Source organism: Oncorhynchus gorbuscha, linkage group LG13 (assembly GCF_021184085.1).
Source record: "Oncorhynchus gorbuscha isolate QuinsamMale2020 ecotype Even-year linkage group LG13, OgorEven_v1.0, whole genome shotgun sequence".
In the NCBI taxonomy this organism is placed as follows: domain Eukaryota; kingdom Metazoa; phylum Chordata; class Actinopteri; order Salmoniformes; family Salmonidae; genus Oncorhynchus; species Oncorhynchus gorbuscha.
The window spans coordinates 86535676-86554188 of record NC_060185.1 but is presented as its reverse complement, the minus strand read 5'-3'; the positions used below and the strand labels follow the sequence as shown (position 1 = coordinate 86554188).

Below are 18513 nucleotides of genomic sequence, written 5' to 3'. Positions count from 1 at the left end.
GGGCTTCACCTGGAGTAAAGAATCCTGGCCCCTCACCTGAACACAGGGCTTCACCTGGAGTAAAGAATCATGCCCACTCACCTGAATGCAGGGCTTCACCTGGAGTAAAGAGTCCTGGCCCCTCACCTGCATGCAGGGCTTCACCTGGAGTAAAGAATCCTGCCCACTCACCTGAACGCAGGGCTTCACTTGGAGTAAAGAATCCTGCCCACTCACCTGAACGCAGGGCTTCACTTGGAGTAAAGAATCCTGCCCACTCACCTGAACGCAGGGCTTCACTTGGAGTAAAGAATCCTGCCCACTCACCTGAACGCAGGGCTTCACTTGGAGTAAAGAATCCCTCACCTGAACGCAGGGCTTCACTCACCTGGAGTAAAGAGTCCTGGCCCCACCTGAACACAGGGCTTCACCTGGCTCACCTGGAATAAAGAGTCCTGGCCCCTCACCTGAACGCAGGGCTTCACTTGGAGTAAAGAATCCTGCCCACTCACCTGAACGCAGGGCTTCACCTGGCTCACCTGGAGTAAAGAGTCCTGGCCCCTCACCTGAACACAGGGCTTCACCTGGCTCACCTGGAATAAATAGTCCTGGCCCCTCACCTGAACGCAGGGCTTCACTTGGAGTAAAGAATCCTGCCCACTCACCTGAACGCAGGGCTTCACCTGGCTCATCTGGAGTAAAGAGTCCTGGCCCCTCACCTGAACACAGGGCTTCACCTGGCTCACCTGGAATAAAGAGTCCTGGCCCCTCACCTGAACGCAGGGTTTCACCTGGAGTAAAGAGTCCTGGCCCCTCACCTGAACGCAGGGCTTCACCTGGCTCACCTGGAGTAAAGAGTCCTGGCCACTCACCTGAACGCAGGGCTTCACCTGGCTCACCTGGAGTAAAGAGTCCTGGCCACTCACCTGAACACAGGGCTTCACCTGGCGTACGTGAGAGGCGTGTTGGTGGCCTATCAGACAGACTCATTACTAACGGCACCTCAAACCCCTTGGGTAATCACCTTTCTCACAACTTCAGGGAAGCATCACCTACTGAAGAGAGTCGAGAGACCACCTCTTCACCTGTACTAGGAGAAATCCCAGTCCCCTACAAGTTCCCTGCCCACTCACCTGAAATCAGAAACTTCACACCTGAAATCAGACCCATCTCACCTGATCCCACAGTTTCTTCTAGAGGAAGGAGCCCCTCCCTTTCACCTGACCACGGGGTTACAGGCAACTCACCTGTCCAGAGACTGGAAGATCTGGAACCTAAACATCTAGTCTCATCTCTAACCCCTGACCTTAGTGACAGCAGCAACCCCTCACACAAGTCTCCTACACCTGAGCACCCATGTAGAGAAACCTCATCCAACTCTAGGAATAAAACCATAGAGAGGCTAACTGAAGCAGACATGGCTCATCATATGGGTAAGGAAGACACCCCTTCTCCTCCCCTCACCAGGTTCACTCCAGTACACATCCTATCCGTGGTCCCTGGGAGGCCACATGGCTACTGGGGAAACAGGAATCACAAACCCCCTGAGACCCAGGCCATTGAGGTCATAATGGAGTCTGAGAACATGATGGAGTCTGAGAACATGATGGAGTCTGTCACAGAGGCTGTGACATCCAGGGGAAGCCCCACTTTTTCATCTGTTGACAGTAACACCCGGGCCTACGACAGCCAATCACATCTGGAAAGGTTGGAAAGGCAGGGGGAGAGAGATGAGGAGGAGGAGGAGGAGGAGGAGAGAGATGGGGAGGAGGAGGAGGAGGAGGAGGAGAGAGATGGGGAAGAGGAGGAGGAGGAGAGGGAGAGAGATGGGGAAGAGGAGGAGGAGAGGGAGAGAGATGGGGAAGAGGAGGAGGAGGAGGGGAGAGATGGGGAAGAGGGGGAGGAGGAGGAGGAGGAGGGAGAGAGAGAGATGGGGAAGAGGAGGAGGAGGAGGAGGGAGAGAGATGGGGAAGAGGAGGAGGAGAGGGAGAGAGATGAGGAGGAGGAGGAGGAGAGGGAGAGAGATGGGGAAGAGGAGGAGGGAGAGAGGGAGAGAGATGGGGAAGAGGAGGAGGAGGAGAGGGAGAGAGATGGGGAAGAGGAGGAGGAGGAGGAGGAGATGGGAGGAGGAGATGGGGAAGAGATGGGGAGGAGGAGGAGAGGGAGAGAGATGGGGAAGAGGAGGAGGAGGAGAGGGAGAGAGATGGGGAAGAGGAGGAGGAGAGGGAGAGAGATGGGGAAGAGGAGGAGGAGAGGGAGAGAGATGGGGAAGAGGAGGAGGAGAGGGAGAGAGATGGGGAAGAGGAGGAGGAGGAGGGAGAGAGATGGGGAAGAGGAGGAGGAGAGGGAGAGAGATGGGGAAGAGGAGGAGGAGAGGGAGAGAGATGGAGGGAAGAGGATGGGGAAGGAGGAGGAGGGGAGAGAGGGAGAGAGATGGGGAAGAGGAGGAGGAGGAGGAGGAGAGAGATGGGGAAGAGGAGGAGGAGGAGGGAGAGAGATGGGGAAGAGGAGGAGGAGAGGGAGAGAGATGGGGAAGAGGAGGAGGAGGAGGAGGAGAGAGATGGGGAAGAGGAGGAGGAGGAGGGGGAGATGTTGTGGAAGATGCAAGAGAGGGATAGAGAGACGCAGAGGGAAAGAGAAAGGAACAGAGAGATGGAGATACGGGAGAAGAAGGAGAGGGAAATAAAGATGGAAAGGCAGAGGGAGGAGGAGGGTGAAAGAGAGAGGGAGAGGCAAAGGGAGGAGGAGAGGGAAAGAGAGAGGGAGAGAGAGGAAAGGCAGAGACACAGGGAGGAAGAACCGGAGAGGGCAATGGAGAGGGAGTGGCAAGCGGAGAGGGAAAGGGAAAGGGAGAGACAGGGGGAGGAGCAGGTGCCTGGAAAGGGGGAGGGAAGGCAGGAGGAGGCCAGTTACAAGGGGGAACAGGTTGACCTGTCATTCAGTGTCAGGAATAGAAAAGGGCCTGCAAGCCGCGACGCAGCTCTCACAAGCAGAGAGAGTCGACAGGGAATGCCAGCCGCTTGCTCCTATTCAGAGAGGTTGCTCACCACCAGACTACAGCCGATACAACAGCTACAACAGCAACAACACGGTATACTGCACAGAGCTGTACAAAGCTCCCAGCCAGAGACAGCCAGAGGAGGTGGACCGGGACCCACCAAGAAGTACCAGCCAAAATACAAGCCTGCGATACCCCAGCTCGGGAGCTCCGTTCCTGGATGTGTCTCAGTTAATGGCTCCAGCTCCAGCATGGGCAGCAAGCTGGATGAGGAGGACAACGAGGTGAAGTGGTTCAGTGACGTGGCCTTCCACAGCCTGTCCTCTGGATCCCCTCAGGTGGACTACCTGGACATATACAACTCCAGCCACCGCTCCTCCACCGGAGCCTCCCAGCCCTCCACCCAGGACAGCCCAGCGGGGGCTAATGCAGCCTTGCTGGCCTACGTGGACCTCAGAGGGTCTGCTCCACGGCTGGACAATGAAGACTTCCCAGTCCCACGCCAGCAGCAGCAGCCCTCCTCTGGGGCTTATTATCCACCCCATGACGACCTGGACTCGTCCAAAAAATATGAGATGGGCAGCTTTGAGTGTGTGGACGTGGCTGTGGAGAGAGAGGAGCCCAAGAAGGTGATGAGAGGAGTGCCCAAGAGACAGATCCAGCTGAAGAGAAGGAATACGGCCGAGCTGAAGCTGGGTGAGAACAGCGACAGTAGTCCCATCATGGTTCCTAGTCCTGTAATGGTTCCTGTGGCTCCTGTGGCTTCTATAGTTCTGATGGACAGTACCTCTCTAAAGAGACACAACAGAGAGACGTTGCAGAGACAACACAGCACTCCTCCGGCATTGCAGGAAGCCTACTGCCCGGAACCCAGCCCTGAACCTGCCACCGAGAGGACTGAGCAGACCAAGAGGAATGGCAAGCTCCAGAAGTCTTTGTCCCTGGACGAGACATGTACCAAAACCAAGATGGCCACCTGCCTGATCAACAACATCCTCTCCAAGAAGATGCAGAATGTTGGTAAACAAACTGACCAGGAAGGAGAAGGAGGTGACCTCAGCCCCTCTGAGGACAAAACCCCTCTTCCCCCTGATAGTGAGGCGTCAACCGTTAAAGAGTCCACAAAACCAGAGACACGGAATCTGAGTTCCAGCATAAACTCACGAAACAGTTTTTCTTCTGAGCACCTGGCTGTGAGGAGAGATACCAGTCCAAACATTGACGTAAACAGACAACATGGAAGTTTCGGGGTGAAATCCAGTGTTAGACGAATGAACCATACTATTAATACTGACTCCACTTCTCTACAGCGAAGCAACGAGAGGCCTGAACCTACCAGCACAACCCCTGAGATGAGTCCCAACGCACATGTTGCTACTGTTACCTTTCCTCGGAGAAGCAACGAGAGGCCTGAACCTACCAGCACAACCCCTGAGATGAGTCCCAACGCACATGTTGCTACTGTTACCTTTCCTCGGAGAAGCAACGAGAGGCCTGAACCTACCAGCACAACCCCTGAGATGAGTCCCAACGCACATGTTGCTCCTGTTACCTTTCCTCAGAGAAGCAACGAGAGGCCTGAACCTACCAGCACAACCCCTGAGATGAGTCCCAACGCACATGTTGCTCCTGTTACCTTTCCTCGGAGAAGCAACAAGAGAATTGAATCTCACAGCAACAGAAGCCCTAACCATGTTAGCCCTTGGATGAGATCTGAGCCCCTTACTACTAGTTGTCCTCAGAGAAACGGCGACAGAACTGAGTCTCCTGCCAAAAACCCAAACTCTTGGAGAACTGACCCGGTCAAACCAGAGATGAGGTCTGAACTGGTGTTCCCGTTTGAGAGTAAAAAACCCACAGAGAAGAATGCCAATATGGGGGGTAAGCAGACACATGACAGTAAATGGAGGGATGAGAGGGATTACAAACAGGCCGGTGACTCAGCAGATGCAGCTGCCCGGAACACCAGTGTTCCCACTGCCACCCGAGCCAGCAGCACGCAGGCAGGAATGACAAACACAAAGCTGGAATACCCCTCTGACTCTTTAAACCATAAAAATCCGAGCGTCAAGAGCACCTACATGTCCAAAACACCAGAGATCACTCTGAAACCCAGCCCTGTTACAGAGATAAAGAAAACCTCTTCTCTCAACATCTCACTGTTGCCCGAGATAGAAACTAAACCTGAGGATAACCACGAGACTGCCTCCCCTGGGAAGACTTGTCAGAGAGAAACAAAAGAAGAAGACAGGACAGTGGAGACTTCACATGCAGAAGCCAGAGAGGAAGACAGGAGAATAGGGACTTCACATAGAGAAACAAGAGAAGAAGAGAAGGGGGTGAATACCTTGAACAAGATGAATGAACAGACTTTGAATATGGATGCCAATAGGAACAGTAAAGCCAAAGCTCCCCTGCACAAAGTGAGAGATGTGAGAAGGCTGGTGAAAAACACATACAACCTGTCGTTCAAGGCCATGCCAGCACCAGAGAAGGAGGAGAGGAGTGAGGAGAGGGGAGAGGAACAGAGACAGGAAAGGAGAGAGGCTAGAAAAGAGGAAAGGAAGGGGGAAAGGAGGGAAGAGAAGAAAGAGAAAAAGCTACCACCTCACCCAATATCTCTCCAGAAAGAGAAAAAGCTACCACCTCACCCAATATCTCTCCAGAAAGAGAAAAAGCTACCACCTCACCCAATATCTCTCCAGAAAGAGGAAAAGCTACAACCTCACCCAATATCTCTCCAGAAAGAGGAAAAGCTACCACCTCACCCAATATCTCTCCAGAAAGAAGAAAAGCCGATGCAGATGGAATTCAAAGCTATCAGCTGGAGAGAAAACAAAAACAAAACAACAACAACGTCCAACAAAACAGACAGAGAAACGTCTAGATGCGAACCTAAGCCTGATTCTTTACAGCAGGTGTCCAAAGGACCCCGGAACCTCTCTGATGTAGCAACTAAGAGTTGCGCAACAGAGGAAGTAGCTGTGACAGAGACAGAGTCAAACCAACACAAGACCCCTGTAAAGGACATTGTCAAAACAGAACCAGGCAACATCAAGATGAAACCCAGTGAAACAGAGTCACTGAGAGTAAACAGGGGACACCGAAGTATATCAGAGGCTAGTGACAAATCTGAAGTGGTGAGAAGAGATACCAAGCCACCTATGCTGGGCAGCAGCCCTAAACTCCCCAGTAAAGACAGAAGAGTGTCTTGTGCTTCTCTGGTGTTACAGGATGGATCAAATAAGCCCAAGTCATTCTCAGCCTTAGTTCCTGCCTGGTCCCCAGGTCCAGCTCCAGCATTCCCAGCCCCTTTTCCTGCCTGTTCCCCAGGTCCAGCTCCAGCGTTCCCAGCCCTAGCTCCAACCCTGGCCTCCTCACCCTCACTTGGTCCCAAGGCTTCGCCAGCCCCAGCTTCTCCTCCAGCACCAGCTTCATCCCCAGTTCTAGGCACTCCATCTTCCACTGTCCCCGTCAAGACCCCTACCCCCAGCCACTCTGTGTCCATACTGGTCAAGGAGAAGGGCTACCAGGCAGATATTGGGTCTTTGGTCTCTGAGGCTGTGTCAGAAGCCATAACAAGGAGTGGGCATGAAGGTGGGGGTGGAGGTGGAGGCATCCCAGGGAAACATATCAACCAAATAGAGATCCCTCTTCAGACCCGTGGGCCCTCAGATGGGGGTACGAGTGACTCACACAGACAGAGAACTTACTCGTCCTCTTCTTCATCCTATGTGAAAGCAGCCTCATCCGTATCATCCTCAAGCACTGTGAAAGAAACCTCATCCTTCTCCTCGACCTCTGTCAATGCCTTAACTTCAGCCTCATCCTTTTCCTCATCTCCCGTCAATGCATCAGCCTCTTCCTCTCATACCCATTCGGCCCCAAATTCTCCAGGGCTTCGAAGAGACTCTGCTCAAACGGAAGACAGTGTTAGGACCCCTTCGAATCAGGAGAGGGTTAGTGTCAGAGCCACGGTCAGAGACATAGAGCAACGCACGACATCATCACCACCAACCTCACCTAAGTTACCAGGCTCGCTACCAGGCTCACCAGCACTGATGAGAAGATACCGACCACAAGTGATCGAGGTGAGGTCGTTGTCCAAAGAAATACATAAACAAGATAAACAAGAGAAGAACATCACGTCAAACACCAGACCGCAAACTATAGAGGTTCACTCAATAGCCAACGGCCCACCACTGGCACTGAAACCAAAGTTCAGACAAACAGATGCAAATTCACTGTCCAATGAAACACAGCAGAAACCAGTGGAGGCAGCAACATCAACCTTCAAACAGAACACAGAAGAGGAGAGACCTGTGAACAATGAGAAACCATCAACTTCAGCTACGACTATCCACAGACATCTATCGAATGATTCGACCCCAGCGTCTAACTACAATAAAAAGTTATCAGTTTCTGCAGTGTCTAGCTACAGGCCTTCACCTACCAACACAACAATCATCGCTAGTTTCTCTCACAAACCAGCATCAACAACAGTAGACGCAGAGACATCCAATGAAAGGCCAAAGCAACCAGAGGCCTCAACCCAGGGACAAGGAGAGGCCCCCAGCTACACACAGAGACCCACAACCCTCACAGTCTCAGCCCCAGCTCCAGCTCCAGCCCCAGCTCCGAACCAAGCCCCTGCTGCCCCAGATCCTGCCCCAGATCCTGCCCAAGTCCCTACCCATGCCCCTGCCCAAGTCCCTACCCATGCCTCTGCCCAAGTCCCTACCCATGCCCCTGCCCAAGTCCCTACCCATGCCCCTGCCCAAGTCCCTACCCATGCCGCTGCCCAAGTCCCTACCCATGCCGCTGCCCAAGTCCCTACCCATGCCCCTGCCCAAGTCCGTACCAATTCCCCTGCCATACACTCAAGCCAGTCAGCTGTTGTGGATATAACTAACCACCTGCAGCATCCAAAAACAAAAACAGCATACCCTCAGGAGCAAACTATGCCAGTTACCTTCAACAATACAAACCAACCTGCCACGGTATCCACAAACACACAGGCTCCCGTATACACACACCACATACACACACAGCAGCCCATACACAGATCCTTGTCCAGCGACCACTCGCAGAGGGCAGATGACCTGCGTTTCTATGCATCAGATGACCCCCCTAGTTATGACGAGAGAGAGAGGTTCAGCCCCCTCCACCTACCTGACCTGCCCCAGAGGAAGCTGAACCGCTACCACCCCTCCTCTCCCTTCTCCTCTGCCTCATCCTGTCCCCCTCCCTGCTCCTGCACCTCTGGCTGCCCCTCCCACGGCCTTACACCCCCTCACCACCACCACTCCCCCCACACCCCTCCCTTCTCCTCCCCCTCCCACTCCCCTGGTCAGCCCCCTCTCCGCCTACACCAGTGCAGAGCGGATCCCCATTCTCTGAGATCAATCGGCTACCAGCCCAGCTCTCCCAAATCATCCACCCTCCCCAGCCCCACCCAGCCCCCTCCAGGCATGTACCAGTCCCTCCACCAACCCCACCCCTCCATACTCCAGTCCTGCCTGGCTGACCGCCCTCTCCAGCACCCCCAACACATGGAACCCCGTCGGGCCCCCACTCTCCACCGCTCCCCCCAGGGCCAGCCATCTGTCTCCGGGGGCCCCTACAGTGACCACAGCCACTCTCCCAACCTGCCCCCTATGGACCCTCAGTACTTGTGCAGCTCACAGAGCCTAGGGCCATCCTATGGATCTGATTATGGGAGTCTGTCTGGGTCTGACTACCCAGACAGTACAGGTGGTCTGGGGTACGGGCAAACCCCTCGCAGGGTCCTCATCGATCCTGACACGGGGAAGTATTTCTACATTGAGGTGCCTGTGCAGCCACTGAGGAAGATGCTGTTTGATCCAGAGACGGGCCAGTATGTGGAGGTGCTCATCCCTCAGAGTACCATGTCTCACTCAGGCCTTTACCCTCCCTTGGCCGCCCCCTACTCCACTGCCTCAGCGGCCCCCTACTCCTCCATCCACAACCCCAATATATATGCCCCTGCCCCCCCAGTACCTCCCCTATGGCCCCCCTCCTCCTGCACCTCATCCCCAGTCCCAGTCCCAGCCACCCCGCCACCCAGAGGCTCCAGTCCCAGGGACGATGCACCTGAATGGGGCTCAGGTCGGCTACGGGAGCCCCGGGAGCCAGGGGTCCAAGCCGGAGCCCCAGAGTCATGCACCTCTGGACCAGAGCTACCTGGATAGCATGTACTATGTCCCTACAGGCATGAACACTAGCCCCCCCGGACTGCTACCACAAACAAGCCTCCAGTCTGCCCAACGCGGGTGGTAAGAGGGCTTGAAATAGTCGTCTTCCTGGTGCCTGTAGGGTCTCAGAATACAGCCATGCCAGGGTGTATATGAGGTGCTCTAATGTAAGCCTCAGGCCTTGATGTTAGCTTTGTTTCCCTGGCAACTGGACTGGAGTGAATGATTCTTTAGTTGTGGTTGTTTGTTGTTTTTTAAATGTTTTGTTGTTTATGTTCTTTGCTGCTTTTATTTGCCTGGTTGCCTGATTATGTTAGCTTTTTATGCATTGATTTGGTAAGAGAAGGTCCGTGAGGATATTTCTGATATTTCTAATGATATTTTTCTTCGACAAAAACCAAAAAATGGAAATGTTCTACTGGTTACCTAAAAGCCATCAGGTGCCTTTATCCATTCTCATAGATTGATTATCCATTCACTCTAAACAAACACTTACTGTTTGCATTTACATTACGTTTAGATACATGTTTCAATGCATACGTCTAATATTTAAATAAATTCACCTTGTATTAAAACCAATATCTCCTAAAGACTTGAAACTGCTATTTGGGAAGATCTCATGGATGTGATGTTTTTCTCTGTTCATTAATGAATGAATAGGTTTTGTTCACAAAGAAGCTGCAATGACACTAATAAAAATGTGTAAGATATTGAATGTAATAAAACTACTGTAGAATGCACTGGTCTGTTCTGTCTTGATACATCTGAATAGATACTGATACTTCAATCCAACACCTGAAAGATGGAGTTTTTCCAGACCATGTGGCCTGACCAAAAGAAGTGTTGCCTTCCCCTGCTAAGACGCTGCATGCATCAACCAATGGTGGCATGCTACATCATGACAGCTGTTGACCTCAAGATTGCTAGAAGATAATTATGTAAAATACCTATCCTGGCTTTGTAAGATCTGGCCTGAATCAGCAAAGCCTGGACAGAGGAACGTGCCCAAAATCTAATCCCTAATGGCCATGTGACTTGATCAAGAGGAACTCCTGGCCCTACTGCACCAATAAGCTTCGGGAGGGACTTTTTTAATACTCCACCTATTCAAAGGTACTCATAAACTATGCCTCCTGAGTGGCGCCGCAGTCTAAGACACTGCATCACTACAGATCCGGGTTCGATCCCAGGCTGTGTTGCAACCGGCCGCTATCGAGAGACCCATGAGGCAGCGCATAATTGTCCGGGTTAGGGGAGGGTTGGCCGGCAGGTATGTCCTTGTCCCATCGTGCTCTAGTGCCTCCTTTTGGCGGGCCGGACGCATGCACATTGGTGTGGCGGGCTACCGTGTTATGTGAGCAGTGTGTCAAGAAGCAGTGAGGCTTGGTGGGGTCACTCTTGACCTTCGCCCCTCCCGAGTCCGTAGGGGAGTTGCAGCGATGGGACAAGACTGTAACTACCAACTGGGGAGAAAAAAGGGGTAAAAAGTTTAAAAAATCTAAATAAATTGGTACTCATGAACACACACACACACCTCTCAGGATGAGGTCAAACATGACCTGCGATCCATCTGTCTGTGCTCAGACTGCCATCTAGTGGTGAGGAGAGGGAATGCATTCACGGAAGAAGTTAATAAGAGGACGACAGAATACTACTGTACAGAGATGACATCATACTGTAGCTGTTTTCATTCTCCTCTGGGAATGTTGCATCAGCCCTGAATACCAGGCTCCTGTGTTACCCTTTTCCCTGAATACCAGGCTCCTGTGTTACCCTTTTCCCTGAATACCAGGCTCCTGTGTTACCCTTTTCCCTGAATACCAGGCTCCTGTGTTACCCTTTTCCCTGAATACCAGGCTCCTGTGTTGCCCTTTTCCCTGAATACCAGGCTCCTGTGTTGCCCATTTCCCTGAATACCATGCTCCTGTGTTGCCCTTTTCCCTGAATACCAGGCTCCTGTGTTGCCCTTTTCCCTGAATACCAGGCTCCTGTGTTACCCTTTTCCCTCAATACCAACGCCATGTCAACTATACTTTAATCTTTATTCTGTCAACCCAATAATATTACACACATTATTCATCATGACTTTGCAGTTGCCTTAACAGTGTAAAGGACAACATTTTGCTCGGATCTTAACACTAATATTTCTAAGGACTAGATTAAATTTGGACCATAGCAGATATGCGTTATAGCGCTACATAAATGGAATTCTGCGAAAGCGGGAACATTGCCTTTAAATTTCAAATCACGCATTGAGGTGGATCTTCTGTGATCTGACTAAATCATTAGCTTTATGTACCTGCCCTCTAGATTCTCCCAGAACAAACACAATATTATTATGCTGATCAGGACTTATTTTGTGCTTCCCAATTTGGCCCACTTGGGGGCAACATAAACTGCAGCACAGGATAGCTTCTGAAGTAGTCCATCTCGGGGAGAATCTACAGGGAACAAAAATATAAACGCAAAATGTAAAGTGTTGCTCCTATGTTTCATAAGATGAAATAAAAAATCCCACAATTTTGTACACAAATTTGTTTACATCCCTGTTAGGGAGCACTTTTCCTTTGCCACGGCTAATCTATCAATGGGACAGGTGTGGCATATCAAGAAGCTGATTAAATAGCATGATCATTACACAGGTGCACCTTGTGGACAATAAAAGGCCACTTTCAAATGTGCAGTTTTGTAACATCACACAATGTGTCAAGTTTAATGAGTGCATGTCATCGGCATGCTGACTGCAGGAATGTCCACCAGAGCTGTTCCCAGATCATTTCATGTTAATTTCTGTGCCATAAACTGCCTCCAACTTAATATTAGAGAATTTAATAAAGCTCGATTGTGGGGAAAACTCCTTCTGGCTACCCAGTGGCTGCACCCCTGCTCAGTCATGTGAAATACATAGATTAGGGCCTAATTCGTTTATTTCAATTGACTGATTTCCTTATATGAACAGTAACTCAGTAAAATCTTTCAAATTGTTGCATGTTGCGTTTACAATTTTGTTCAGTACAAATAGCATTTTCTTAACTCTTTGTGTCCTCTCTCCTCACCTCCTACTCAAAACCCATTGCAGGACAAGGTCAGATGGGACTGACTTTCTCACCCAATGGGTTTTGACAAGGAGGCGAAGAGAGAGGATGACAGAAGTAAAATAAATGCTATTGAGATTTGCCTTGGTGTCAGCCAAAACACAGTCCTACTCATGCAGTAAATATGTTCTCAGTTATCATGTTTTGATTCTTTTTTTCTTCTTCAATTTGACTCAGCGTAGTAATGACACATAGTAAAACTGCTATTACAGACATATTATAGCCAACAGTTGCATTTGTATTACATATTAGTCATTGAGCAAATGCTCTTCTCCAGAGTGGCTTGTAGTTGCCTCTCTTCTCCAGCGCCAACCACATGTCAAAGGCTCCTAGAACTATAACCAGATCCTTATTCAAACCATTAGGGACTTGGTCAATGTGATCTCTGTTGTGGTAGACTGATTAACTAATGAGAGGGGTTGAACATTAGGGTGTGTGTGTGTGTGTGTGTGTGTGTGTGTGTGTGTGTGTGTGTGTGTGTGTGTGTGTGTGTGTGTGTGTGTGTGTGTGTGTGTGTGTGTGTGTGTGTGTGTGTGTGTGTGTGTGTGTGTGTGTGTGTGTGTGTGTGTGTGTGTGTGTGTGTGTGTGTGTGTGTGTGTGAACACCTGACAGATACACGCAGAGGGTAACACACACACACACACATGCATTAGCGTAAAGACACCTGGTGAAAGACCTTCTCCAGATGTGTGTTGGTCTGGTCTGATGAAAGACCTTCTCCAGATGTGTTTTGGTCTGGTCTCGTGAAAGACCTTCTCCAGATGGGTGTTGGTCTGGTCTGATGAAATACCTTCTCCAGATGTGTGTTGGTCCGGTCTCGTGAAAGACCTTCTCCAGATGGGTGTTGGTCTGGTCTCGTGAAAGACCTTCTCCAGATGGGTGTTGGTCTGGTCTCGTGAAAGACCTTCTCCAGATGTGTGTTGGTCTGGTCTGACTAGGATGTAAATGGAATGTGTCAGACTCAGATCTTCCGGTGATTAAAATATGATGATTTTACTTTGGTTCCCTGGATGGGGTTGTGTCACGATCAAATACTTTTCTTGTAGTCATGGCGACTGGTTGGAGTGGATAGTTAAAGGTCATTCCCTCTCGCATGGGAGATATAGGGACCCAGACACACATAGCATTGTAGATGTCCGTAGGAATATTATGTATTGTAGGTGTCTGTAGGAATATTATGTATTGTTGGTGTCTGTAGGAATATTATGTATTGTAGGAGTCTGTAGGAATATTATGTATTGTAGATGTCTGTAGGAATATTATGTATTGTTGTTGTCTGTAGGAATATTATGTATTGTTGGAGTCTGTAGGAATATTATGTATTGTTGTTGTCTGTAGGAATATTATGTATTGTTGGAGTCTGTAGGAATATTATGTATTGTTGTTGTCTGTAGGAATATTATGTATTGTAGGAGTCTGTAGGAATATTATGTATTGTAGATGTCTGTAGGAATATTATGTATTGTTGTTGTCTGTAGGAATATTATGTATTGTTGGAGTCTGTAGGAATATTATGTATTGTTGTTGTCTGTAGGAATATTATGTATTGTTGGAGTCTGTAGGAATATTATGTATTGTTGTTGTCTGTAGGAATATTATGTATTGTTGGAGTCTGTAGGAATATTATGTATTGTTGGTGTCTGTAGGAATATTATGTATTGTTGGAGTCTGTAGGAATATTATGTATTGTTGGTGTCTGTAGGAATATTATGTATTGTTGGTGTCTGTAGGAATATTATGTATTGTAGGAATATTATGTATTGTAGGAGTCTGTAGGAATATTATGTATTGTAGGAGTCTGTAGGAATATTATGTATTGTTGGAGTCTGTAGGAATATTATGTATTGTTGGTGTCTGTAGGAATATTATGTATTGTTGGAGTCTGTAGGAATATTATGTATTGTTGGTGTCTGTAGGAATATTATGTATTGTTGGTGTCTGTAGGAATATTATGTATTGTTGGTGTCTGTAGGAATATTATGTATTGTTGGAGTCTGTAGGAATATTATGTATTGTTGTTGTCTGTGGGAATATTATGTATTGTTGGAGTCTGTAGGAATATTATGTATTGTTGGAGTCTGTAGGAATATTATGTATTGTTGGTGTCTGTAGGAATATTATGTATTGTTGGTGTCTGTAGGAATATTATGTATTGTTGGTGTCTGTAGGAATATTATGTATTGTTGGTGTCTGTAGGAATATTATGTATTGTTGGTGTCTGTAGGAATATTATGTATTGTTGGTGTCTGTAGGCTATTTTGAGAAAGAAAACGATGCACAGTTCTAAGACTCTGTTAGACAGACTGGGTGAAAGTTTATCGTAGTATGTTCGGAAGTGGGTAGGATTAGAAATGCTGCAAGACACACACACACACGCCTTGAATACACAAACACACACACGCGCCTTGAATACACACACATGCGTAATAAACCACTAGACACACCTCACTAACACACTGACTGGCTGACTGTGGTGGTAGTGTTGAACATCCAGGACATTGCTCAACATCAGACCCAGACAGGAGCTCCCTCAGTCAGTCAACACAGACAGAGACACACCCTGTCAGCCCGTGTCTCTGGAGGTACCCCGGGGACATCAGGACAGACAGAGATATGCCCTGTCAGCCTGTGTCTCTGGAGGTACCCCGGGGACATCAGGACAGACAGAGATATGCCCTGTCAGCCTGTGTCTCTGGAGGTACCCCGGGGACATCAGGACAGACAGAGATATGCCCTGTCTGCCTGTGTCTCTGGAGGTACCCGGGGGACATCAGGACAGACAGAGATATGCCCTGTCAGCCTGTGTCTCTGGAGGTACCCCGGGGACATCAGGACAGACAGAGATATGCCCTGTCAGCCTGTGTCTCTGGAGGTACCCCGGGGACATCAGGACAGACAGAGATATGCCCTGTCAGCCTGTGTCTCTGGAGGTACCCCCCTGGGACATAAGGACAGACAGAGGTGATTTTAATACAGATTATGTTATTGTCTAATGCTGTGATATTGTCCGATTCTTTTAGAAGGTGACTTCGCTGTGGGAAAAAGCTAGCCCTGTTTTTACGAGGGTGTCTCTCTCTGACATAGAACAACATCAACATCATAGACATGAAAAACACATTGAGCTCTTTATCAAGACATTTAAAACACACGCACACACATACATATTCACACACACACACACACACACACACACACACACACACACACACACACACACACACACACACACACACACACACACACACACACACACACACACACACACACACACACACACACACACACACACACACACACACACACACACACCTTCCAGTTGCGCCGGCTCACCTAGGGGTGAGTGGGATTGACATCCTGACCCTCTGTCTGATGTGGGCCAACGTGGGTGACGGGCTGATGGAAAAGCCCACCCTGTATTGTCTCAATGACAGCAGGAAAACAGCAGAGAGGGGATCCCCCCTGTGTGGGTGGAATGGGCTGGCCCATCTGATAGGCGCACGATAAAACCATAGAGGAAAAAACAATGAAGTTATTTGGAGTAAAATGTGAGCAATATGCTGGACTGTATTTTCCAGTGTGTGTGATTGTTGTAATGTGGATGAGAGGATACTGACAGACAGGAGACAGACATGGATGGGTGGTCATGTTCTGTAATGTGGATGAGAGGATACTGACAGACAGGAGACAGACAGGGATGGGTGGTCATGTTCTGTAATGTGGATGAGAGGATACTGACAGACAGGAGACAGACAGGGATGGGTGGTCATGTTCTGTAATGTGGATGAGAGGACACAGACAGACAGGAGACAGACATGGATGGGTGGTCATGTTCTGTAATGTGGATGAGAGGATACTGACAGACAGGGACAGACAGGGATGGGTGGTCATGTTCTGTAATGTGGATGAGAGGATATTGACAGACAGGAGACAGACAGGGATGGGTGGTCATGTTCTGTAATGTGGATGAGAGGACACAGACAGACAGGAGACAGACAGGGATGGGTGGTCATGTTCTGTAATGTGGATGAGAGGACACAGACAGACAGGAGACAGACAGGGATGGGTGGTCATGTTCTGTAATGTGGATGAGAGGATACTGACAGACAGGAGACAGACAGGGATGGGTGGTCATGTTCTGTAATGTGGATGAGAGGATACTGACAGAGAGGAGACAGACAGGGATGGGTGGTCATGTTCTGTACGTTGATGGTCATGTTTACACACGGTGATGGTGCCGGAGGAGAAGGTTTACACACGTGATTTTGCCGGAGGAGAAGGTTTACACACGGTGATGGTGCCGGAGGAGAAGGTTTACACACGGTGATGGTGCCGGAGGAGAAGGTTTACACACGGTGATGGTGCCGGAGGAGAAGGTTTACACACGGTGATGGTGCCGGAGGAGAAGGTTTACACATGGTGATGGTGCCGGAGGAGAAGGATTACACATGGTGATGGTGCCGGAGCAGAAGGTTTACACACGGTGATGGTGCCGGAGGAGAAGGTTTACACATGGTGATGGTGCCGGAGGAGAAGGTTTACACCAGGTGATGGTGCCGGAGGAGAAGGTTTACACATGGTGATGGTGCCGGAGGAGAAGGTTTACACATGGTGATGATGCCGAAGGAGAAGGTTTACACATGGTGATGGTGCCAGAGGAGAAGGTTTACACATGGTGATGGTGCCAGAGGAGAAGGTTTACACATGGTGATGGTGCCAGAGGAGAAGGTTTACACACGGTGATGGTGCCGGAGGAGAAGGTTTACACACGGTGATGGTGCCGGATGGGTCCTACCGGCTCTCAACCAACCACGCTATTTTTTGATATATTTTTTGCGTTGTTCGTTGCTTTTTTTGTACATAATACTACATTCTCTTATGAACAAAAAGAGTTTCTGGACATCAGAACTGCGATTTCTCACCTCAAACTGGAGCTCCTCTTCAATGAGTCGGACGGGAGGGATAAAATACAGACACCCACCAGGCCCAGATCCCTGTTATTCGCTGGTGAAGGTTAATCTGCCCATGCCTTCCGTCCTGTGAGGTAACGTTGAATCTCTGGAAAATATATATATTTTTTAAAATCTTTATTTAACTAGGCAAGTCAGTTAAGAACAAATTCTTATTTTCAATGATGGCCTAGAAACAGTGGGTTAACTGACTGTTCAGGGTCAGCTCGGGGATTTGAACTTGCAACCTTTCGGTTATGAGTCCAGAGCTCTAACCACTAGGCTACCCTGCCGCCCCAATGTGCAAGCAGAGGGAAATAAATTCTAGACCACCTCTACTCCACACACAGAGACGTGTACAAAGCTCTCCCTCGCCCTCCATTTGGCAAATCTGACAATAATTCTATCCTCCTGATTCCTGTTTACAAGCAAAAATTAAAGCAGGAAGCACCAGTGACTCGGTCTATAAAAAAAGTGATCAGATGAAGCAGATGCTAAACTACAGGACTGTTTTGCTATCACAGACTGGAACATGTTCCGGGATTCATCCGATGTCATTGAGGAATACACCACATCAGTCACTGGCTTTATCAATAAGAGCATCTAAGACGTTGTCCTCACAGTAACTGTACATACATACCCCAACCAGAAGCAATGGATAACAGACAACATTCGCACTTAGCTAAGGGGTAGAGCTGTCGCTTTCAAGGTGTTGGACTCTAACCTGGAAGCTTATAAGAAATCCCGCTATGCCCTCTGATGAACCATTGAACGGGCAAAGCATCAATACAGGACAAAGATCGAATCATACTACACCTCCTCCAATGCTCGTCGGATGTGGCAGGGCCTGCAAACCTTCCAATTTGTAAGTCGCTCTGGATAAGAGCGTCTGCTAAATGACTTAAATGTAAATGTTTACCGACTATGAAGGGAAGCACAGCCGAGAGCTGCCCAGTGACACAAGCCTGCCAGACGAGCTAAATAACATCTATGCTCGCTTCGAGACAGGTAACACTGAAACATGCATGAGAGCATCAGCTGTTCCGGACGATTGTGTGATCATGTTCTCCGCGGCCGATGTGAGTAAGACCTTTAAACAGGTTAACATTCACAAGGCCGCAGGGCCAGACGGATTACCAGGACGTGTACTCAGAGCCTGTGCTGACCAGCTGGCAAGTCTCTTCACTGACATTTTCAACATCTCCCTGACCCAGTCTGTAATACCTACATGTTTTAAGCAGACCACCATAGTACCTGTGCCCAAGAACGCTAAGGTAACA

At 49.2% G+C, this 18513-nt stretch overlaps 1 protein-coding gene across 1 annotated transcript; it reads left to right on the top strand.

Annotated features, from left to right (window-relative positions):
* The first annotated feature begins 2771 nt into the window (after positions 1-2771).
* On the top strand, positions 2772-9926 carry LOC123993642 (mucin-5AC-like). Its single transcript, XM_046296003.1, has 2 exons — positions 2772-4301; positions 4386-9926. The coding sequence occupies exons 1-2, from the start codon at positions 2791-2793 to the stop codon at positions 9187-9189; spliced, it is 6315 nt and encodes a 2104-aa protein (XP_046151959.1). The 5' UTR covers positions 2772-2790; the 3' UTR covers positions 9190-9926.
* The last annotated feature ends 8587 nt before the right edge of the window (positions 9927-18513 follow it).

Coding starts and splice junctions, on each gene's coding strand:
- LOC123993642 (XM_046296003.1), top strand. CDS start 2,791: ATGGAGAGGGAGTGGCAAGCGGAGAGGGAAAGGGAAAGGGAGAGACAG. Junction 4,302..4,385: donor CTACAGCGAAGCAACGAGAG/GCCTGAACCTAC, acceptor AAGCAACGAGAG/GCCTGAACCTACCAGCACAA.